Source organism: Thunnus albacares, chromosome 20 (assembly GCF_914725855.1).
Source record: "Thunnus albacares chromosome 20, fThuAlb1.1, whole genome shotgun sequence".
Lineage (NCBI taxonomy): Eukaryota > Metazoa > Chordata > Actinopteri > Scombriformes > Scombridae > Thunnus > Thunnus albacares.
This window is the reverse complement of record NC_058125.1, coordinates 12,280,510-12,300,648: the sequence shown is the minus strand read 5'-3', so window position 1 is coordinate 12,300,648 and position 20,139 is coordinate 12,280,510. Positions and strand designations below refer to the sequence as shown.

General features: G+C 38.5%; 2 protein-coding genes across 5 annotated transcripts; one reads left to right on the top strand and one right to left on the bottom strand.

Moving 5' to 3' along the window:
- The first annotated feature begins 1,643 nt into the window (after positions 1 to 1,643).
- On the top strand, positions 1,644 to 11,583 carry mmp25b (matrix metallopeptidase 25b). Its single transcript, XM_044337841.1, has 10 exons — positions 1,644 to 2,068; positions 4,070 to 4,202; positions 4,331 to 4,472; positions 5,404 to 5,708; positions 5,963 to 6,142; positions 7,425 to 7,509; positions 7,781 to 7,863; positions 8,044 to 8,196; positions 8,707 to 8,997; positions 9,950 to 11,583. Exons 1-10 carry the CDS (start codon positions 1,943 to 1,945, stop codon positions 10,192 to 10,194), a joined length of 1,743 nt encoding a protein of 580 aa, XP_044193776.1. The 5' UTR covers positions 1,644 to 1,942; the 3' UTR covers positions 10,195 to 11,583.
- An 866-nt stretch (positions 11,584 to 12,449) lies between these two features.
- On the bottom strand, positions 12,450 to 16,264 carry ca15b (carbonic anhydrase XVb). Of its 4 annotated transcripts, XM_044338684.1 has the most exons (10): positions 16,193 to 16,264; positions 15,685 to 15,757; positions 15,553 to 15,579; positions 15,294 to 15,464; positions 14,829 to 14,977; positions 14,643 to 14,738; positions 14,035 to 14,113; positions 13,764 to 13,927; positions 13,538 to 13,640; positions 12,450 to 12,646 (listed from the first exon to the last, which is right to left on the bottom strand). In XM_044338684.1, exons 1-10 carry the CDS (start codon positions 16,241 to 16,243, stop codon positions 12,585 to 12,587), a joined length of 975 nt encoding a protein of 324 aa, XP_044194619.1. In that variant the 5' UTR covers positions 16,244 to 16,264; the 3' UTR covers positions 12,450 to 12,584. The 4 variants fall into 4 exon arrangements, with proteins under 4 accessions (XP_044194619.1, XP_044194618.1, XP_044194620.1 ...); XM_044338683.1 differs by having other exon boundaries at positions 12,450 to 13,640; XM_044338685.1 differs by lacking the exon at positions 16,193 to 16,264 and adding an exon at positions 15,902 to 16,173 and having other exon boundaries at positions 12,450 to 13,640.
- Between the last annotated feature and the right edge of the window lie 3,875 nt (positions 16,265 to 20,139).

The following is a 20,139-nucleotide window of genomic DNA, read 5'->3' as shown; positions in this document are numbered from 1 at the left end:
AAAAAAAAAAAACATGATTTGTGCTTTTCCAAATAACGTATTTGTATTCGGGCATACCCCTGGTGCAGCACCATATTTCTTCCCCTTCCCCTGTCACTCCACTCTGTTACATTAAAATACCAGTTTTGAGGAGCAGAAACATGTGGGGCTCGACTAAAACCATTCAGGGCAGTGGCACCCCGGACCCAAAGAGAGAGAGAGATGATCGATCAGCCACTCCTCTGAGAGCAGAGAAAAGCTTCAAAGGTGCAACAACAGTGAGCTTTGTCTCCATTATTTTGGCTTTGGGATAATAAGAAACAAACAATAAGAAACAAGAAATGTCACGGTTTTCTACAAACAATAAGTATCCTGATCATAACTGGGCATTTTTGTTTTGTTTTGTTTTGTTTTTGTTTTTTGCAGCATGAGCATTTAAGTAAGATTTTGCTTGTTTTGACAGACAGAGGTGCATAGAATCATCTTATTTCACCTGCCATCCAATCTCTATTGAGTTATTGTGACAGCAAATGGTACACAGACTTTACTCCATCAAGCAACTCATTCAACAAGGACAGACTCATGCAATGTTAATGAGAACAAAAGGCTCACACACTGTATTGTGAGGGACGTGCGGGGTCTGACTGAAAACTGGTCATAAGTGGAGCAGTGTATCAAATACCATTCATAACATCAGCATTTACCCAGAATCCTTAAATCAACTCATGTAAGAGATGAATTTCAGATATATTTTTGGTTTAGTGTGGTTAATGGTGCATTTACTGAGAATTCATTCGCCATTGAAGGAAGTATGTTTTTTCTCACACATCCGATCATCCTGTGCTGTGGTTATCATTATTGGGAAAGCACTGATTGGCCCCGATTATACTTGGCCCCCCTACTTCCGGCGCCAGTGCGTAAATGTAACTAAATTTGCGTTTAGTTACAACTGAAAGTGGCAATAGAGTATGTTTAATCCTAGCTTATTTATATATTTGCAAGGATTTTGAGTTTATTTTTTAAGTTAGCTGACTTTTTATTGCTGCTAGCCACAAGCTGTAGGCTAACAGAGGCGCAGCTTAAATTTATTTTCCTTCTTTTGTTTGTTTGTGCACAAAACACAAATAAGCAACTTTAGACTTACTCAAGGTTTTCCTTTATTTAACTGGGATTGCTGCTGTGTCCAAGAGGTGGTAGATTACATGATGATCCCAAATTATACCCACATTTTAAACAGTCTATGGTTCAAATAAAAATATATAAAAACACAGAATTGGTACCAATTTCTGATAAGTTAATATGGTTAATAAGTCATTTATAATGCACGACCGATGCAGGATTTTTAGGCTGATACTATATTGACATTGAGAGTTTAAAAATCCGATCTTTTTTTTTAAATTGACACCTTCCTTGTTTTTTTGTATTAAGTCATCATTAAGTCAGCACAAGACATTTGATGGTTGAAAAACAAAAAATAAACTGACATCCCTTCTTACTTATCAGCCAACATACACCAATCCACATATATCTGCAATAAGTTATATCCATTGATATATCATCCTGGCTAATTATGGCACTTGCTTTGTCCTGTAATTGTAAAATTTATCAGAAAGATTCCTTCAAAGTCACTTTGACCACTTACTCTCTGGAAAATGGCTGAAAAGTGTCTGGACCTCTTACCTGTATCTGTACCAACGCGCACCACTGCACCTGTTCTGAAACATGTTTTACGCGCGTATGCAGATGCTGTTGCGTGACTAAAGACAGACACTTACAGAGACCAAGAGAGAGAGATGACCGAGGGATGATCGATAAACCCAGCCTACTCCTCTGAGAGCGGACAGATGCTTCAGAAGAGCAACAACGGTGAGCTTTGTCTCTGTTATCTTGGCTTTGGGATAATAAGAAACAAGCAAGAAGAAACAAGAAATGTCACGGTTTTCTCCAAACAATAAGTATCCTAATGATAACGGAGGGTTTTGTTTTGTTTTGTGTTTTTTTTGAGATGGAGTTGGTGCCTCTGCTGTGGATGGTTTTAGCCGTAACAGGAAGCACATCCCCAGTGCCTGATCAGTACAGTAGAGCTGTGGTGAGTAGCATTAATGAGATAAAATGTAATTTTATTCAAAGTTTTACATGTGTGTGGTTTGCCTTTAGCTGACATTTGATTATGTATTAATTCCGCAAGCCTATAATGTATGATTCAGTGTAATATCGAAATGGCATCATATTGTCTAATTTTCTATTTGTAAGCTAATTTTTGCTTAAACTCAGTCTAAGTCTGTGATTATAGGCTATATCAATGTATGGATATTTTTTTCTTACTTCTATGCCAATTAATCATTTACTGTAAAATCCTAATTATGTCAATTTAATCATAAATATTTATACATCAATTGAGGGTGATTTCTCCAAACCACCAGCAGTTTTTGCTGAAGGCAAGGCAAGGCGAGTTTATTTGTATAACACATTTCAACAACAAGGCAATTCAAAGTGCTTTACATAGAGCATAAAAGGCATCAAGACAGAATATAAAGGCAACACAAGTAAAAAGACATTTAAATACAATTAAAAAGAGTCAAATTTGGAAATAAAAAGAAGCTAAAAAAGAATAAGACAGATAAAACAGGAGAATAAAAGTTACAGTGCAGTGTAAAATATTAACCCTCAAATTTGGTTTAATAAAAGGCAGCAGCAAACAGAAAAGTCTTCACCTGTGATTTAAAAGAACTGAGAGTTGCAGCAGACCTGCAGTTTTCTGGGAGTTTGTTTCAGATATGTGGAGCATAAAAACTGAACGCTGTCTCTCCAGGTTTAGTTTTTACTGTGGGGACAGAAAGCAGACCTGTCCCAGACGACCTGAGAGGTCTGGATGGTTCATGATGTAGCAGCAGATGAGAAATGTATTTTGGCCCTAAACCATTCAGTGCTTTATAAACCGACAGCAGTACTTTAAAATCAATCCTTTGACAGACAGGAAGCCAGTGTAAGGATCTGAGAACTGGAGTTATATGATCCACTTTCTTGGTCTTAGCGAGGACTCGAGCAGCAGCGTTCTTTTAAATCAGAAGCACAGTTTCGAAATCTCTGAGCTTCTCTTATTCCCATTTCCAGCTGACATATGCGCTTCCCCAAAATGACATAAAACAGTCATTCTTTTGCGCAGCCACATATTTATGAGTGTTAGTATGTCGTGTATATGAAAAAAAGAGTAAAATTTCCCTTCTTTCATGTAAGTCATCATGTCAAGTGTGCATCAGCAGGATGCTGCTGGTTTCTGGGCCTCCAGATGCATAAAAATCTGAGTGGAGTGAAAAAGTCTACAGATTGTTTTACTTAAAAATAAGGTAACCTGCCTATTTCAAAATATTATCAGTCAAACAAAATAAATTTTAAAAAAAACAAAAAAACAGTTGAATTTGCTGGAAAAAAAATATTCTTCTTACTTGTTGGAAATATAATGCAGGGACTAAAGCTACACTGCTTACTGTAAGGTAAACATTTTTGTGGTGTAAAAACCCACAGAAAGACAACTGTTGATGGAGCCAACACCTTTCCCTTTCAACTCTAAGTATATGGGTGGAGGCGACAATCAGAGGAAGTAGAGCATGTTTAAATCACTGTTAAGTAAGGTTTTGCTTGTTTTGACAGACAGAGGTGCATGTAATCAGTTTATTTCACCTGCCATCCAATCTCTATTGACTTACTGTGACAGCAAATGGTACACAGACGCAACTCACTCAAGGACAGACTCATGCAATATTAATTAGAACAAAAGGCTGACACACTGTATTGTGAGGGACGTGCGGGGTCTGACTGAAAACTGGTCATAAGTGGAGCAGTGTATCAAATACCATTCATAACATCAGCATTTACCCAGAATCCTTAAATCGACTCATGTAAGAGATGAATTTCAGATATATTTTTGGTTTAGTGTGGTTAATGGTGCATTTACTGAGAATTCATTCGCCATTGAAGGAAGTATGTTTTTTCTCACATCCGATCATCCTGTGCTGTGGTTATCATCTTTGGGAACGCACCAAAAACACCGATTACCAAACATCCTCTGGTGTCTTTGTTTTCTGTCCAGGATTGGCTGAGCAGGTATGGCTACCTTCCTCCTCCTGACCCACGCACAAGTAAGCTGCAAACCAAGAAGGGAATTGAGAAAGCCATTCGTGTCATGCAGAGATTTGGTGGGATCCAGGAAACCGGAGTGCTTGGTAACTTCTCATATTGGATCTGTCAAGTTGATATCTTCCATCTTATGTCCTGCATATCATGAGCACCCAAACTTCCTGTAATCTGCTCTTTTGTTTCGACATACTGTGTGTAATCGCTTCTCTTCCAGACAGCGAAACTCTCAAACTCATGGTTATGCCACGATGCTCTCTCCCTGATATTGTTGGAAGTGAGGACATGCTGAAAAGGAGGAGGAAGAAAAGATATGCTCTGACAGGCCTTAAGTGGCATAAGACAGACCTCACATGGAGGTGCGTTTCCGGTCATGTTACACTGTGGTTTTATCGCTTCCCTATATGAGTCACAGAGCTTTGCTGGGGATCTGGTGGCTCTGTCATGCTGTTGGGGGTGTTTTGCTGGCATGTTTTGTGTCCACTTGTCCCATTGGAGGGAAGGGTCACTGCAAATCAATACAAAGCTGTTCTGAGTCATCACCTTTATGGTGTTCCTCAGCCTTGGCATTGATTCTACAAGCCTCTTGAACTCTTCTGGAGGGATGAACACCATTCTTCAAAAAGATATTCCCTCATTTGATGTTTTGATGATGGTGGTGGAGAGTGCTGTCTAACATGTCAGTCCACAATCTCCCATAGCTGTTCAACTGGGTTGAGATCTGGTGACTGTGAAGGCCATAGTATATGATTCACATCATTTTCATACTCATCAAACCATTTAGTGACCCCTCGTGCCCTGTGAATTGTCATTCTGGAAGAGACCACTCCCATCAGGATAGAAATGTTTCATCATAGGATAAAGGTGATCGCTCAGAACAACTTTGTATTGATTTGCAGTGACCCTTCCCTCTAAGGGGACTAGTGGACCCAAACCATGTCAGCAAAATGCCCCCAAAAGCATAACAGAGCCACCAGATCCCCTCACTGTAGGGGTCAAGCATTCAGACCTGCACCGGTTTTTCCTTAAATTTGTCACCCATCTGTATGTAAAGCTGACCAGGGGGCACAATCATGAAATCAGAGAATTTAAAATTCAAATAAAGATATAGAATATCACCAGATATATCCTCAAACTTTGGGTTAAGCTGGAAAAGTAGCAAGGCTCCTGTAAACCAAAATATCCATATCCAAAATATACCAAAATTCTTTGAAAGACACAATCTACTGTAGATAAACTTTGTTTATATAGACAACTTTGTTTTAATACATTTTCTATTCCTGTTTGCAGTGTCCACAGCTATCCATCACCTTCCATCTCACCCAACTTGCCTGACAATTTGGTGGACACCATCCTGACTCACGCCTTCAAAGCCTGGAGTGACGCGGCCCCCTTGAGTTTCCGTCGGCTGCCGAGTGACAACAGCAGGGCGGTAGCTGGAGGGGACATCAGAGTGTCTTTTTCCCGCTTGCTGCATGACGATGGGTACCCTTTTGACGGGCAGGGTGGCACCCTGGCCCACGCCTTTTTTCCTGGGAGGGATGAGGTGTCGGGTGACACACACTTTGATGATGATGAGATATGGAGCTATGGAGGTATTTACTGATTGAAATCATGGTGAATAGATGATGGCTGGAGAACCTGTTCTCAGGAAATGTGTGATAGCCTGCCTTAGAAAAGTGTAATGAGAGAGTGATCTGTAGTAATCAAAAAAGAAAACAGTCCTCATCTAATGAACTGGTTTTAAAAGTCAGAAAAGCAGAAAATACATCTGCATATTGAGTACCATCAAAACCCCAATTTAGTTGTTTATGTGGCCCAGTAACACTTTTACTTCACATTTCCTCAGGTAACAGCGGAAGCACAGACTTGTTCACAGTTGCAGTGCACACGTTCGGCCATGCGCTGGGCCTGGGCCATTCTTCCTCTGACCCATCCATCATGAGGCCGTACTACCAGGGTCCTGTGGAAGACATTCGCCAATTCAAGCTGGCCCAGGACGACAGACAGGCCATCCAGCAGCTTTACGGTCAGTGACCAGTCGAACTAACTGCATTTTGAATCATAGAGTACATCTCAAACTGATGTCTATGACATTTATTAGATCCAACTTACAATATGCGTTGTGTGTTTTTCATGTCTGTCTTAAAGATTGAAACATGAAACTTGAGGAAACAGGAGGGCAACCATAAACTCTTCTTTGGGACTTAAAATGGCTTACTGCATATTTTGGCGGCTGTCCATTATGTTGCAGTGGTTTTATTCTGGTAAATTACATCACTGACATGAAACCTCCCACAAGGAACATATTAAAACGGGCAAGTAGACTTGCAAGTTTATGAAATGCGGGGAAACAAGACAAAGAGTCTACAGCCATGCTAGCGGCCCTGTAAGGCTGTACTTCTAGTAGACACAGTGGTGCTTTGAGCTAAATGCTAAAAGTGACTATACTAACATGCTGATGTTTAGCAGGTAATATTTACCAGGTTTACAATCTCAGTTTACTGTGCTCTAGTAGCATGCTAACATTTCTTAACTTGAATATAGTTTTGCAGGACTTAAGTCATGCAACAAAGTATTGAACAAAGTCAAATTTTGACTTGAAAAGTCAGGGGACCACCAAAGTCTGTAGGTTTCATCTTCTAGGGAACATGAATGTATGGAACCAAATTTCATGGCAATCCATCCAGTCGTTGTTGAGATATTTTAGTCTGGATCAATGTGGTGGACTGGCAGACGGAGCGACAGACCGACATTGAAATCCTCGGTCCCAGAAATCTCCTTGAATCATTTTTTACCAGTTTATCCTGTCCAGAATTCTCATATTACTTGATTAATTGAGCTATAAAATAAAATAGAAACTGTTCATTTTAACTGCTAGTGATTTATGATAGGCCCTGACCCTGTAATATCCTCAAAAATGGAGAAGTCGTGGCCATAAACTAGTAGGAAATGTTTCTGATTGTTTGGTTGGTTTATGTGATGAGCTTATATAATAAGTAAAGAAAAAAAACATCTTTATTTTCCATTGCAAGTGTATTGTTTTATAGCTTAATAAAACATTCCACAAAGGATACAGATGTTCATAAAACCAAATGAAGAGGCAAAACCTGCTCTCTGATATGTATGTGAAAGTGCACTCATGCAACCGTGCAGCTTGCCTGTCTTAAAAAAAGGAACATTGTGTGTTTGCGTCCTGTGTGTCAAACTCCTCTGGCTACTGAGAAGAATGTGGGTTGCTTGCAAAATTTGTGCTGTCATCGGCTTTCACCACCTCTTCAACGTTATCTGCTGTCACCTTTCCGTCACAGGTGCGAAGGACGGCGGGCCACCAGGTGGTGTTGATCCTGACCTCCCACGCCTGCCGAGTCCACCTCCGCCAAGACCAACAAAGGAGTGAGTTGAGCCAGAGCAAGCAGGGTGATAAAAGTACTGCACATCCATCTAGACAATACAAACTATGAATATCACATTGAGGCACTCAGTTTAGGATAGGCAAATGAGTGATGAGGAGTAATTTAAGACCAGTGGATGCTGATAAAAGCCTTCTGATCGATCCTCACTGTGACAGTTTGGTCTTGTTGCACCCTCTGGTGAATCTCTATCATACTACATCCTACGAAAATACAATTTCAACTAATTTTTGGCTAAACTTCTGCTGTCCCAGGTATGACCCCTCATTCCTCGAGCGCTGTCAGGGAGATTTTGACGCAGTGGCCAATATCAGGGGAGAGGTCTTCTTTTTTAAAGGTAAGGAAAAACTGTCTGGGATGCTCAAAACAGATCAATGTGGGAATCCTTAGACTCCAAAATTATTGTAATTGTCTGAATTGCTTAAAGATATTCAGAATTTGCTGGTATTTTATATGTGATCTATGGAGTGTACAGTCACACATGTTGGTGTCATGTTCACTGTCTTTTCCTGGAAAGGTGCTCACTTCTGGAGGACCAAGCAAGACGGGTCTTTGGTCTCCTTAAATCCGGCTCAGATCAAAAACTTCTGGATCGGCCTTCCTCCAGGAACAAACAAGATCGATGCTGTGTATGAGAGGAAGAGTGACAGTCATATCATCTTCTTCATCGGTGAGAAGCAAAATCTTGTGCTTCTGCACGGCTGTGGTTTGAATCTAAGTTTGGCGATCACAGTTTTGAGTCTTGGTTCTTGGATGTTATTTTGAAGGCAGTGGATTTGAACACTAGAGTTTCATCGGACTAATAAAACCGTCAGCAGAAACACAGATAAAATTTGATTTGATTTGATTTGATTTGATTTGATTTGATTTGATTTGATTTGATTTGATTTGATTTGATTTGATTTGATTTGATTTGAACAGAAAGAATAAAAAATCTAGACCAAAAAACAAAGACTCAATCCAATAGGAGACATGATTGTATGAGGCCTCCTTAGTAAAAATGAATTAAATAAATCAAAATAAAGATCTACAATAAACAAGTTATTACTTTTTATACTTAACCTGTTAACCATCAGTTGTTCATGATAAAAATGAGTGAACATTACAAACTTCTATTTCAGTCTAACTTACACAAGTAAATTATGAAATACTTTCTCTCATACTTTCTTATGTCTGTCAGGATCTCAGTACTGGGTCTTCAAGGACACGGTGGCCATGAGCGGTTACCCACAGCCCCTGTCTGAATGGGGAATGAGGACAAAGAGTGGGGTACCGGTGAACAGGGTGGATGCAGCCTTCATCTGGGCCCATAACGGCAAGACCTACCTGTTCAGCGGTGATGAGTTTTGGAGGTTGGACGAGAGCCGTAAAAATGAAAAGGTGACCCGACAGCTGGAGCCAGACTACCCGCGGGACATCAGCCTCTGGGAAGGAGTGCCCTCCCCCATAGATGACGTCATCAGCTGGAAAGGTAATATTGTTTTGTGGATAAATATGTGATAAGTTTCTGACACCATCACTACATAAATAAACAAGGCCATAGAGAAGCTTATTTTAGGGTGATGACATTTTTCAACAGACACGCGCAAGCAGCTGAAAGGCATGAAAGCAACAGCAAACAACTGATCTATGTCAAGATAAGATGTTCAAACACCATAAGTCTACTATCTGGCTGGAATATTACCTTGCTATGCAGTCAACTTTAAAAACCATGAGCGTCCTGAGCAAATAGAGGACAAGTGCTATATGTGCACAGAAAATGGCCACATCAAATAAATATCAAATGACGATATATATATATACATATACATATATATATATATATATATATATATATATATATATATATATATATATATATAGCATGCGCCCCCCTTTACTCTCACTGCCAGAGGGGGGAGACAAAAGTCCTGCACTCCAGCTTTAAAAGGGGCAATACCACAATGTAAGTATTATCAGCTAAATGTACTAGCAGTACCAAAACTAAAAGAACTCATTATACCTAATATCCCCTTCAGGGTGTTATATTGTTGTATTTATTATATTATTGTATTATTATTGATACATTAACATGTAAGCAGCATTTTAATTTAGGGTTTAATCTACAGTGTATCATTTGTCATAAACTAATTAGATGTTTTGAATGAAATATAACCTGGAAGTTGTAACTATGACTGTCAGATCAAATGTAATTAAGTAAAAAGTCCAATAGTTCCCCCTAGTGGAGTAATAATGTAGAATGTACTTTTATAAACTAGAACATCTAATGATAAAATAATGAAATGATATAATAATAAAAAATAAATAAATAAATTGAATTGAATTGAATTTCTATTCTGGTAAATAAATAGGCTAATGTTTTATTCAATATGTGATGAAAAAGACAAAAGGATGAGAATAACACTGCTGCTGCTGCTCTTTAGGAGACACCTACTTCTTCAAGGACAAACTGTACTGGGTGCTGAAGAACGGAGGACTGAACGAAGGTCATGTTTCTCCTAAATCTACCGGTGAAGACTGGCTCAAATGTCCAACTCCTCCAGTCAATCCTCGAACCCCAAAGGATTGCATCTGCGACATAAAGGGATCATCTCCATCTCCATTAAGGAGCAGCTGGCTTGTCCTGATCTCTTTTTTATTGGTAATCAATGAGTTTAATAGAAAATAGAAACCTGAGTTTGAGATTTGTCTGATGTCTGTTCAAACCAAGAGGGTGTCTTTGTACTTGTGCTCTCATTCCACTGGAGCATAATAAAGGTTCTTAACATCTGCATTTATCACAACCCAAAAGCTGGCTTCAAATTACATACTGGTGTTATGAAAAGCCAGGGTTAAATACTTCATATGTTACTGTAAATATGTTGCCTTATCAGAACATATTACTCACTGTCTTCCCTTCACCCTGCTAGAGTTACAGCCCTCCTTTTTCTAGAGTAAGTATTGGATTACAGGCAGCCTGTATAGGAGAATGTATGGAAATTCAACACTGAAATCCAGCACTCTGGCTACTCTCTCATAATGAAGCCTTATACAACCACCTTACTGTATGTTTAGACAGTAAGTATCCCAACAGGTAACACAAACATACTAAAGTGCAATGGTCTGGCAATGCCTTTATCAAAGCTCATTTCTTAGAATTCAGAGAAGATTTGTTTATGTACAAAACAGACTATGCTTAAAAAGTAAATAAAAACTGTAGACTAACTCAGAAGGGCCAGGAGGTTTACTGTTGCCCCATTTTTATATTTTTGAGTTTCATGCTGGTTGTTATATGTGTAAATACATTTCAGAGGAAATAAGGACAATTTCAAAACATGGACATAGGAATGATCACAGTGTAAAAATACCCTTTTGTTTAATAATGAATGAAAAGTTCATGCTTGACAGTATTTTATACATTTGAGCTTTATTTTCCAAAGTTATAGTTCTTTTATACCAACTTTTAAACTGTTAAACATGACCATTTTATTTTTTATGTGATTATTCAAATTTGCTGGGGGCACGTTTTTAACTATCGGGTCCATCTGTCCACTGTAATGCTTTTGAAATGGAGCTGCTTTTTAAGTGGAGCTAAGCTTTGCAGATGTAATGCAGTTCGGTGACGATTCCTCCTGCAGATCCGTCTGCAGGGCAACTCGACATCGTCTCTAAAATAACCTTTGTTACCCTACTTCACTGTTACATTAATCATTCTTTGCTGTAAGTTAATGGGGTTTAGGGATTTTGATTGGCATGTCATGTTTTTCTCAGGTCAGGCCAGAGGTAGTTAAGCAAGAAATCAACAAATAGATCAATTTCTAAGCAAATGCTAGAAAATATCATTAAAATGTCACAAATTAAAATCCTCATATTAGTTTCTTTTTTGCGTTGTATCTTTTGTCCTTGACTAACCTCTTTAGTTTAGAAAATTATCTCTTGATCTCACCTCCTCCAGGCTGAAACTGCTCACATGATATGTGACGAGCACATGCTTGTCATTCTCCAGTAATGGTTCCCTATGTCTCAGCCTGGACAACTGATTTGTATGTTAATTAGGAACACCCCTCCTGGGCTTTGACATGCTTATCTCAGTGACAAGTCTTTTATGTAGTGGAAGTAAAGCACAATGATAAGAATGCCTGATTGTCGTTTAGCCAGATGAACTAGTGTGCATTTTTCCTTATTCTCGCTTCACATGTTGGTTCAGACTCCCTTCAGATATGACAACTGTCAACTCTGATAACTCAAAATCAAAATCAGATTACATGTAAAGCCCGTTTAATCACATGTAAAATTAAGTCCTTAGTAAATAAAGAAGACTGATGCACAGGTGCATACTTTACCTTGATTTATGCAAACCTCTCCAAAAGGCCTTCATCTTTTCTTTTTAACTTTGAACACTTCATTAATAATACATCTAGTTAACCATTGAATCTATAATGCATAGCACATTCAAGATATACAAGGAAGTTTGCACAGGAATATTTATTCAGTTCCTGAAGTGGAAAATATTTCAGTACAGTGTAAATGGGACAGTTTATCTGCCAAGGTCAAACGATTGTGCTTGGCAAAAGCGCAATGAGGAACAATTGCATCCTGACAGGCACCAAGTATAAAAAAGCAAAGCAGCTTGGAATTAAATGAGCTTTGAAATAAAGTACGCCACTATGATAAGTATAGCAGGCTTTTATGTAATCTAATGTTTTGTCAACTATAATAGTAAGCACTCAAAAGCCAGGTTTCAAGTGTCCATCTCAGGTTGAGTACAAGTGCAACAATAGAGATTAAATTTGATGCTCTTATACTGTGCCATTCTTAAAAAAATAGGTAACAGTAGTTTTTTTTGTTTGTTTTTTGAAATACATTTTACAACATTCCTTTATAACATGTTTTAAGTGCATTTGTTCCACATTATTGAAGTAAAACCAGGACTGCAGAAGAAAGTAATTGACAAATAATTTTAATTTACAGACATTTAACAAGATCAACAGTTCACAGTTCTGTTTCATGTGCAAATAGTGTAACACAGGACTAAACTGATAAATAATGGTGTTCATTCGATTGAGTGACAATCCTTCACTACACCAACTGCAAGAGGTAGCACAAGTTCCATTTTGAGTGTCCAGCTTGGCAATGAGTATCTGCACCGATGTACACGTCAGGGAATGAGCACAAATAAAAGCTAATCAGGTACTATACAATCTAAAAATACAAAAATATAACATTACCATAATCTGCAACAACTATTGGTAGAAACTCTTCAGACAGGTACATGCCAACATTAAGGCAGATTTTAATGTAACTAAACACTGTCACACTGAGATTATTGCTGGATGGATTTCTAAACTAGCGATCAGTGATCAATAAACCTAGTGCAAAGTACATCACCTTCTTCCAGGCACCTCAACCCAAAGACATGAGCTGTGCCTGAATTGTTCATACTACCAACAAAAGGCAAAATTCTAGTTAGTATGCAAATAGTGCAAGCATACGCATAAACATGGATAAAAATCTGATTATGGATAAATATTTCTTTATAACTTATCACACCCCTGAAAACAATATGATTGATATTAGAGCAGAGGCAGCCATCATTATGATTAATATGCATTTTAAGCATGTCATGATATGATGTTAATATATATAGAGAGAGAGCTACATTGGGAGCAGCAAAGTTCTTATGGTGTTGAGGCTCAGTTTTGCAACATGTGAAAAGACTGATGTAATACACTGTGCATACTGAACTGAAGGCACTAATGACATGTAGTATTCAGCGCATACAGGTACATTTGATCATTAATAATTTGGAGATGGCTAAAGTCATATAAATCATGTGGAAAAGGCGATGAATGATGGTGGTGAAAAAAGTGTATTCCCATTACTAAACAGATTAATCTGCACCATAAGTTGCTGAGATACCACAACAATGCTTTTTTCCCCCCCTTTGTGGCTCTAACCTCTCACCAGTGCAAGGCTCAGGGCAATCAGCCCTAGAGAGTAGCAGGTTGTGGAAGCCTGTGACGTAGACGTACCCTGTGTTCTGACTGGCTGGGCTGGCTGGATGTTTCTGTAGACATTTATCATAAGAGGTGATGTGCTGTTGGAGACGTGCGGTGTTGTGCTGAAGAGGTCAATCTGGAGATGAGACATTGAGCCAGTTAGCTGCATGAAGCAATGTTAAAGCATTTGTGCCCACTATACTGGCCATTTTAGTTAATATGAAAAAACATACTTTAAGACATTGCCAGAAAAACTCACCAAATCTTTGCTGACTTTGATTGTATCCTTAAACACTGTCCAGACCACAGCTTCATTGCAAGTTGGGGTTGTCAAGGAGCCAAGGTAACGATAATACTTGGTGCGATCCACTCCAACCAGGAGATCATCCAGTGAAATTCCAGATGCAATTGTAGCAGTCTGGCCTGAGAACAGAAACACAACCTATGAAGGACTGTAGCTGACACACTATAGTGATTCCAAAACATTACGTCAAATTCTCTGCTAGAAAACATGTAAAACATCGTCTCACCGCTTTCTGTGATGTTGGCCAGGTAGGAGGTCAGTGTGCGCCAGCTTTCAGGTTGTCCAGTTGCATCACCTGCCATTTCCTAAAAAGTGTGCACATTGTTTCATTAGACTTTAATAAATAGGAGTATTCTTTATTCAAAATGTGTTAACAACCCTTTAGCTCCCTTTAGCTTTTTTACCTTTAGACTAATTTGTACTTGGAGAAGGAGATTAGCATTGGGTTACCCTATGATTACAGAATGCCTAGAGAAAGAAAATTGAAGACGATACTAAGGGATCTTCAAAAAGCAGCTAAAGGCAGCAAGGGAGAAGATGAGATAAAAGGTATGTTTGCATTAGCAATGACCAGCAATGTCCAAGCTATGCTTATGTCCTTTAAAGAAAATATGGACACAGTCTCAGTCAAAACAGAGGTGTTATTTTCCTTATCACCCTAAAAAATGTTAATCTTAATTGGGGATGTAGCTTTTTTTTTTTTTTTTTTTTTTTAAAACAAAAATGAATCATTGTTCTTTGCTAATCAGGTGCCCTTTATGTATTTTTTCACCCCTGCCCCTCAGACAGCCCGAGTCCACCACTGTTGTGACATTTAAATGCATAAATTCTAACCTCAATGAAGAAACCAAGAGCAGCAAGTCCTGTTGAGTCCGCAATGGCTTGAGTCGTGTTCCCATGATAGGATGACTTGCTGTTAACAATGTGCAGCTGTGGGAGTGAAGTAAAAGCATTTTAATATGGATTTACTGAAGAAACACCCCATTCATAGCTCAACGTGAAACAAACTGTGTACTATACCTCCATGGGATATCGCTTCCCATTCACAGTGTGCTCGGAACCGGGAAAAGCGCTGCCATTACCCCAGTGCAAGTGGAACTGCAGGCTGTCATAGGCCTCGGTCAGGGCTCCTCCTGAGATCCCAACACCGCTTCCTAAGGCAACTTTGACTGAAAGAGGGTAAAAAATAAATTAAAAAAAAACCACTTGTCACTTTTTACTCTGCAAGTCACTTGCAAGGTAAAACATAAAAACTACAGTTCCATTATGATCACTTTGTGTTTAAAAAAAACAAAACAAAAAACAAAAAAAACACAAAAAGTACATTCCTGACAACACCCCTGACCTAAAAAAAAAAAAAAAAAAAGGGAAACCTAATTCTATTGTAATGAGAAGGTAAATCCTACCTGCAAGGCTGCATAAGATATAGGCTAACAGAAGCGTCTAGCGCAATTTGAGAAGGTTCTACCCACACCCACTACTCACTTGTCTTGCCGGTGTTTTCGATCTTTTTTAGGGCGGAGGTGCTGCTGTAATTATTAAAGGTGAATGCAACCAGGCTGGAGTCAGGTTCGGCAGATGCTGAGACGATGTTAATGGGCGACTGTCGAGTGCCGTTGCAATAATTAGCAGCAATGACTGGCCAGGTAGTGTCATCTATAAACAGAAACAAGATGAGTATCTGCAGAGGAGCAGCAGTGACAAGGATGTAGGCTGTTAGAGATAGGAGGGTTAGGATACTCACTGCAGCTTGGCTGATCATAACACCAGGCTGGAGAAGGAAATGAGATAAGTGATTCATTTATTTATGTAGAGACGCATTGTTTGCTGTAAAAGTCACTAAATCCAAGATAACGCCAAGATGAATAATACCTACCGATAGCGTCTGAGGCGCAGTGGACACTGGGCACAAGAGCGCACACAGCAAACGCAACTACAAGCCAGTTCATCTAAAATTAAAGAAAGAAGAAAAACTCACCGTTTGTTCACCAAAAACAAACAACCATCAATATTAAATGCCGGGCAAGAAAATGCACCTGCAGCCATCCAAATGAATGAATGAGAGAGTGAATTCATCAGTTTACTAGACTCACATTTTTTTCTAGTGGATTCCAATTTGACTCATTGAAAGCGGCACTGAACAGTTAGGTTGTGCAAGAAAGCGGTGCACACTTAAATGTCAACTTATAAACATAAATTGTTTGTTTTTTTTAAATGAAATACTAGGCTTACATCTAATACTAAATTTCACAATGTTACACTCTAAAAACGACTAATCCTCTCAATTAAAAAATAATAATAATACAGAGTCCCTTTCAGTTAATTAAAGCAAGACTTTTCTGCTGCAGCTGAATTCAATTGTCCTGAGCAGCTGAGTGTCTTACCTTTGACGCACCTGTCCTCCTCTCTGTCGGGTAACAGCTGTGCAGCCTCATCCTCCCTCTTTTTATTGGCTCAGCACACCCAGCAGCGGGACTGAAACCGCCTCTATGTGGCATTTGGGTAGATTTTATTTCCCCGCAAGAATTCTCTTGGGCTGATGAGCAGAGATCAGTGTTTTTGATAATTTGTTCAGACTTTTTTGAAAGACATTCCAGACAAACAGTTATGTCGGGATTCCTACCATTTAATGTTGATTGATAGGAAGTATAAATATGCCTGTACAAGTTTTTTTTTTTAATGAATTACAATTAAGTTTGTAGACTATTTAAAAATAAGATAAACATTTAGCAGCCTTTAAATTTGAAGCTTTTGTCACAAATATAAATGTTTACATCCTCTCAAAAAGTGTCTTTAATTTTTAAAACAAATCTGTAGATTATGTATTTCCATATCCACATAATGCAGGCTATTGTTGCTTTATTTACAAGGAGGAAAAAACATTATGTAAGAAGAATGAGGGAAAAAAATGGAAATTCAAAATCTTTTTTTGGCACCAGGAAATATGGCTGCGTTTGACTTGGTTGGTCATGTAAAACACATTCATAGTTCCTGGTGCCAAAAAAAATCTGCTAACAGTGCTGTATGTTTTGGCCTGTAAAGCACATTTAATTCCTGGTTATTTCCAGAGAAGAGGTGACTGCATTGTTCCAGACCTGTTTTTCTTTTCTCTGTCTGATGTGAATATGCATAGACATCAGACGATAGTTCTGCAAATTACATTTACATGAGCAAATTTTGTTTACATGAACCTGTTTTTTTTTTTTTTTTTTGCAACATGTGTTCATGAAAAGTGGTCCTAATATTTTGCCACTTAATTAGGAAGGTGACTAAAAAATTAAGCTCTCAAAACTAGATTTTGATAAAGATCCTGACAGGGTCACAAAATTAGCTAATAATGCAGGACTCACCTTAGGGACTTTGCTTTATAAGTACAATCTCGGTATGAAAGGATAGGTTTTTCAAGTTTATTTTAAAACAAAACTGACATGCCCATACATTGGAAGGGATATTGGTTGCTGTTATTGTTTCCTCTGTGCACACTATCCCGCAAAGAGATCCCTTCCTAAAACCATTTTAATGTAAGTGATGTGGAACAAAATCCACAGTCCTTGCTCTGTGTAAAAATCAATTATGAAGTTCATCTGAAGCGAATATGAGGCCCCAGTGGTCTGAAATAGACATGGGCATCTTCCAAACCTACAGTCTCTTCAGTGAGTAAATTAACAGACATGTACATGCTGCTTTTTGTCCTCACCAAAAAGCAGCATCTGTCATTTGTTTAAATGCTTAAAATGCTTAAATTGACAAGCAACCTCTTGCAGATAATGACTGTTCTGTGTCAGTAGCAAAGGTTAAAGTGGGTTGATGTGTTCCATTGCACAGTTTCTTAAGAAGGAGGTTGGGGTGGATGACTGGGCTACAAAGAATGCGATATCGTTGTTTCAAATGATTACATAAATGTACATACATACAGACAGGCAGGTAGATAGATGGCTAGATTGATAGACAGCAGACAGGCAGAGACAGATAGATCTGAGGCAGATATTCTGTATATTTTTCTTTAAAACCAGTTTCACTGGCTGTGTAATTACATGTCAAATTTTTCTTTGTTTCCAACACATTTCTTAGTGAGCCTACAATAACATAAAAATTATACTAGACTTAATGTACCAGCTCCATCCAGTGATGTTTATATAAAGGCTTACTGACTACACTGCTTTCAAGAATCCCATTGATCTGACAGGTCCTCGTTGAGAAGCAAAAGAAAAAAGTAGTAACTAAAAGCATTTTTCTTCTTCTACTTCTACGGATCGTCAACCACCAGGTATACTATATGTAAGTATGTCTGAGTTGGAAAAATGTGTTGTGTGTGTGTGTTACAGTAAATGTGATTTATTGTCCCTCTTATTGTATATAGTGTCATGTTAGATAAAGTTTCCAGTCACCTGTTTTCCTCAGAAATATTAGTCATGCCTTCTTTAATTGTGAGCAATAGAAGCTGTCTCAACGAATCAGTCAAGTAATTAAAAGAGCACTCCCCAGATTTAGCAACACACTCTTATAACATTGTCAGAAAAACGATGGACAATGCAGTCACACATCATTCCTTGCATTCTTCTTCCAGGTGCTTACGTTACCCACAATGTAACACAACTACGGACAGTTCACTTGGAGATTTTGGTTCAAGCTGTGTCCCTATTCCATACAACACAATAGTTGTATACAGTATGTACTATGTACCAGTTGATATACAAGAACTCAATGTACTCTCTCATGTTGTACTAACAGGAATCAATCAAACTGACTTTGGAAAACTACTGCCAATTAAATTTCCAAAATGACACCAGATTTAATTTTGTTATTGTTGTTTGTTTGTTTGTTTTGTTTATTTTATTTTCTGAGGTGTTCCTGGGGTTGTTTCACCACCATTGACAATTAAGTTACAGTAAATTTTATCCAGCTGTGAGCTACTCCTCAACCTCATTTATGCAATGTAAAGTGGGACAATAGTGTATATCAAGAGCACCCACGCTTTTTTGAGCAGACATACTACAACTACATACTAAAAACCTGCTTAGAATTAAGTAGTATGGAATTGGGACACAACTTAAAGGGGCCTAAACAAACATTATGTTTGTGAAACGGCATGTGAGTGTTATTTACCAAAGTGATGAACCCACAGAGAATTATTACCTGACTCAGCAGTTTCCCTCAGCTCTATGGGCAGTTTTATCTCACACTTTTGGCATTCTTTCACTTTAGTTGAAACCTACTATATTGTGTGTGACTGATAAATTCAAAATGTGTTTCTGAACAGACCAAATGAGGTTCTTGAGGAATTCAAGAGCCTGATCTGGGCGTGCCTTAAGGTTTACTGAAACTTGCACCAATTATGCTAATATGCCTTCCCCCTGTTTTTCCACTTGCATTCCTTCACCATGCAGTTATATAGTAATCAATGATTCCTGAAAATGCAGCCAAGGCTGTTTGGATGTGGAAGAATCTCACTCTGTCACATTTTACCTTTTGTCAACTTTTTGCCTGCAAAATATCAGCCGGAGTGAGTGTTCTGACATCTTGAGCTGCTCTCTCAGGAAAAATTACCACAGAAGTGGGAGCTTGAGGTGAGGAGGCTCTGTCAGGCAGTCACCTTTATGTTTATGGTTGTGTTTCCAACCTGACAAAATTAGCTATTAGCTGTTTTCAAAGCCAACTCATGGTACTATATCATTATATGTTGTCCATTAGTAGCTTGTTCTTGCTTGATAGAATGATCTACCTCTTTTTTATGCATATGTTCTACTACATTTGATAGATATTTCCCACCAAAGAGAACTGGTCAGTGTTACCTCACTTTAACCCTCTGGAACCTACCGAGTCCACGCCCAGCAATGAGAGACATTTGTCAGTATGACTGCATTTTTTAGCAGATTCTATGTAAGCTAATGCACATTGCTAAAGGGGAGGGTGGGGTGTGTGTGTCACGCCTGAATGTACATTTATTTCATGCATATGAGAGCAATTTCAGCATATGGTAATGTAATAGTGCAATAGTAAGAGTAATGCACATCCCACTCAAGCCATTGAAGCAAGCAAGCAAAGTTTATTTATATAGCACCTTTCATTGACACCAGTCACAAAGTGCTTCGCAATCAAAGAAATGCATCCCCATTATTCAATTATAGGGAGCAAAGTTATGGTTTTGCTACCCCACTTTTTGTCTTTTTAAAAATAAATGTATCAACATACAAACCCTGCAATCAGGTGATTACATCAATGATCATTTTACTATTTTCAGCAACTGACAAAAACAAGTAATAAAAAAATCACACATTTTTGGACCACCCTTTGAGTTGGTTCAGTTGAACCTGTCGCTGATTGTTTGCCA

What these genes read in the sequence shown, in the direction of transcription:
- ca15b (XM_044338683.1), bottom strand. Translation starts at nt 16,243, where the DNA reads ATGAGGCTGCACAGCTGTTACCCGACAGAGAGGAGGACAGGTGCGTCA. An exon ending in CGAAAACACCGGCAAGACAA is followed by an intron (nt 14,978 to 15,293) that starts GTGAGTAGTGGG and finishes ACCCTCTTTCAG; the next exon opens with TCAAAGTTGCCTTAGGAAGC. An exon ending in CTCTTGGTTTCTTCATTGAG is followed by an intron (nt 14,114 to 14,642) that starts GTTAGAATTTAT and finishes CACACTTTTTAG; the next exon opens with GAAATGGCAGGTGATGCAAC.
- mmp25b (XM_044337841.1), top strand. Translation starts at nt 1,943, where the DNA reads ATGATAACGGAGGGTTTTGTTTTGTTTTGTGTTTTTTTTGAGATGGAG. An exon ending in ATCAGTACAGTAGAGCTGTG is followed by an intron (nt 2,069 to 4,069) that starts GTGAGTAGCATT and finishes TTTTCTGTCCAG; the next exon opens with GATTGGCTGAGCAGGTATGG. An exon ending in GGCCATCCAGCAGCTTTACG is followed by an intron (nt 6,143 to 7,424) that starts GTCAGTGACCAG and finishes TTTCCGTCACAG; the next exon opens with GTGCGAAGGACGGCGGGCCA.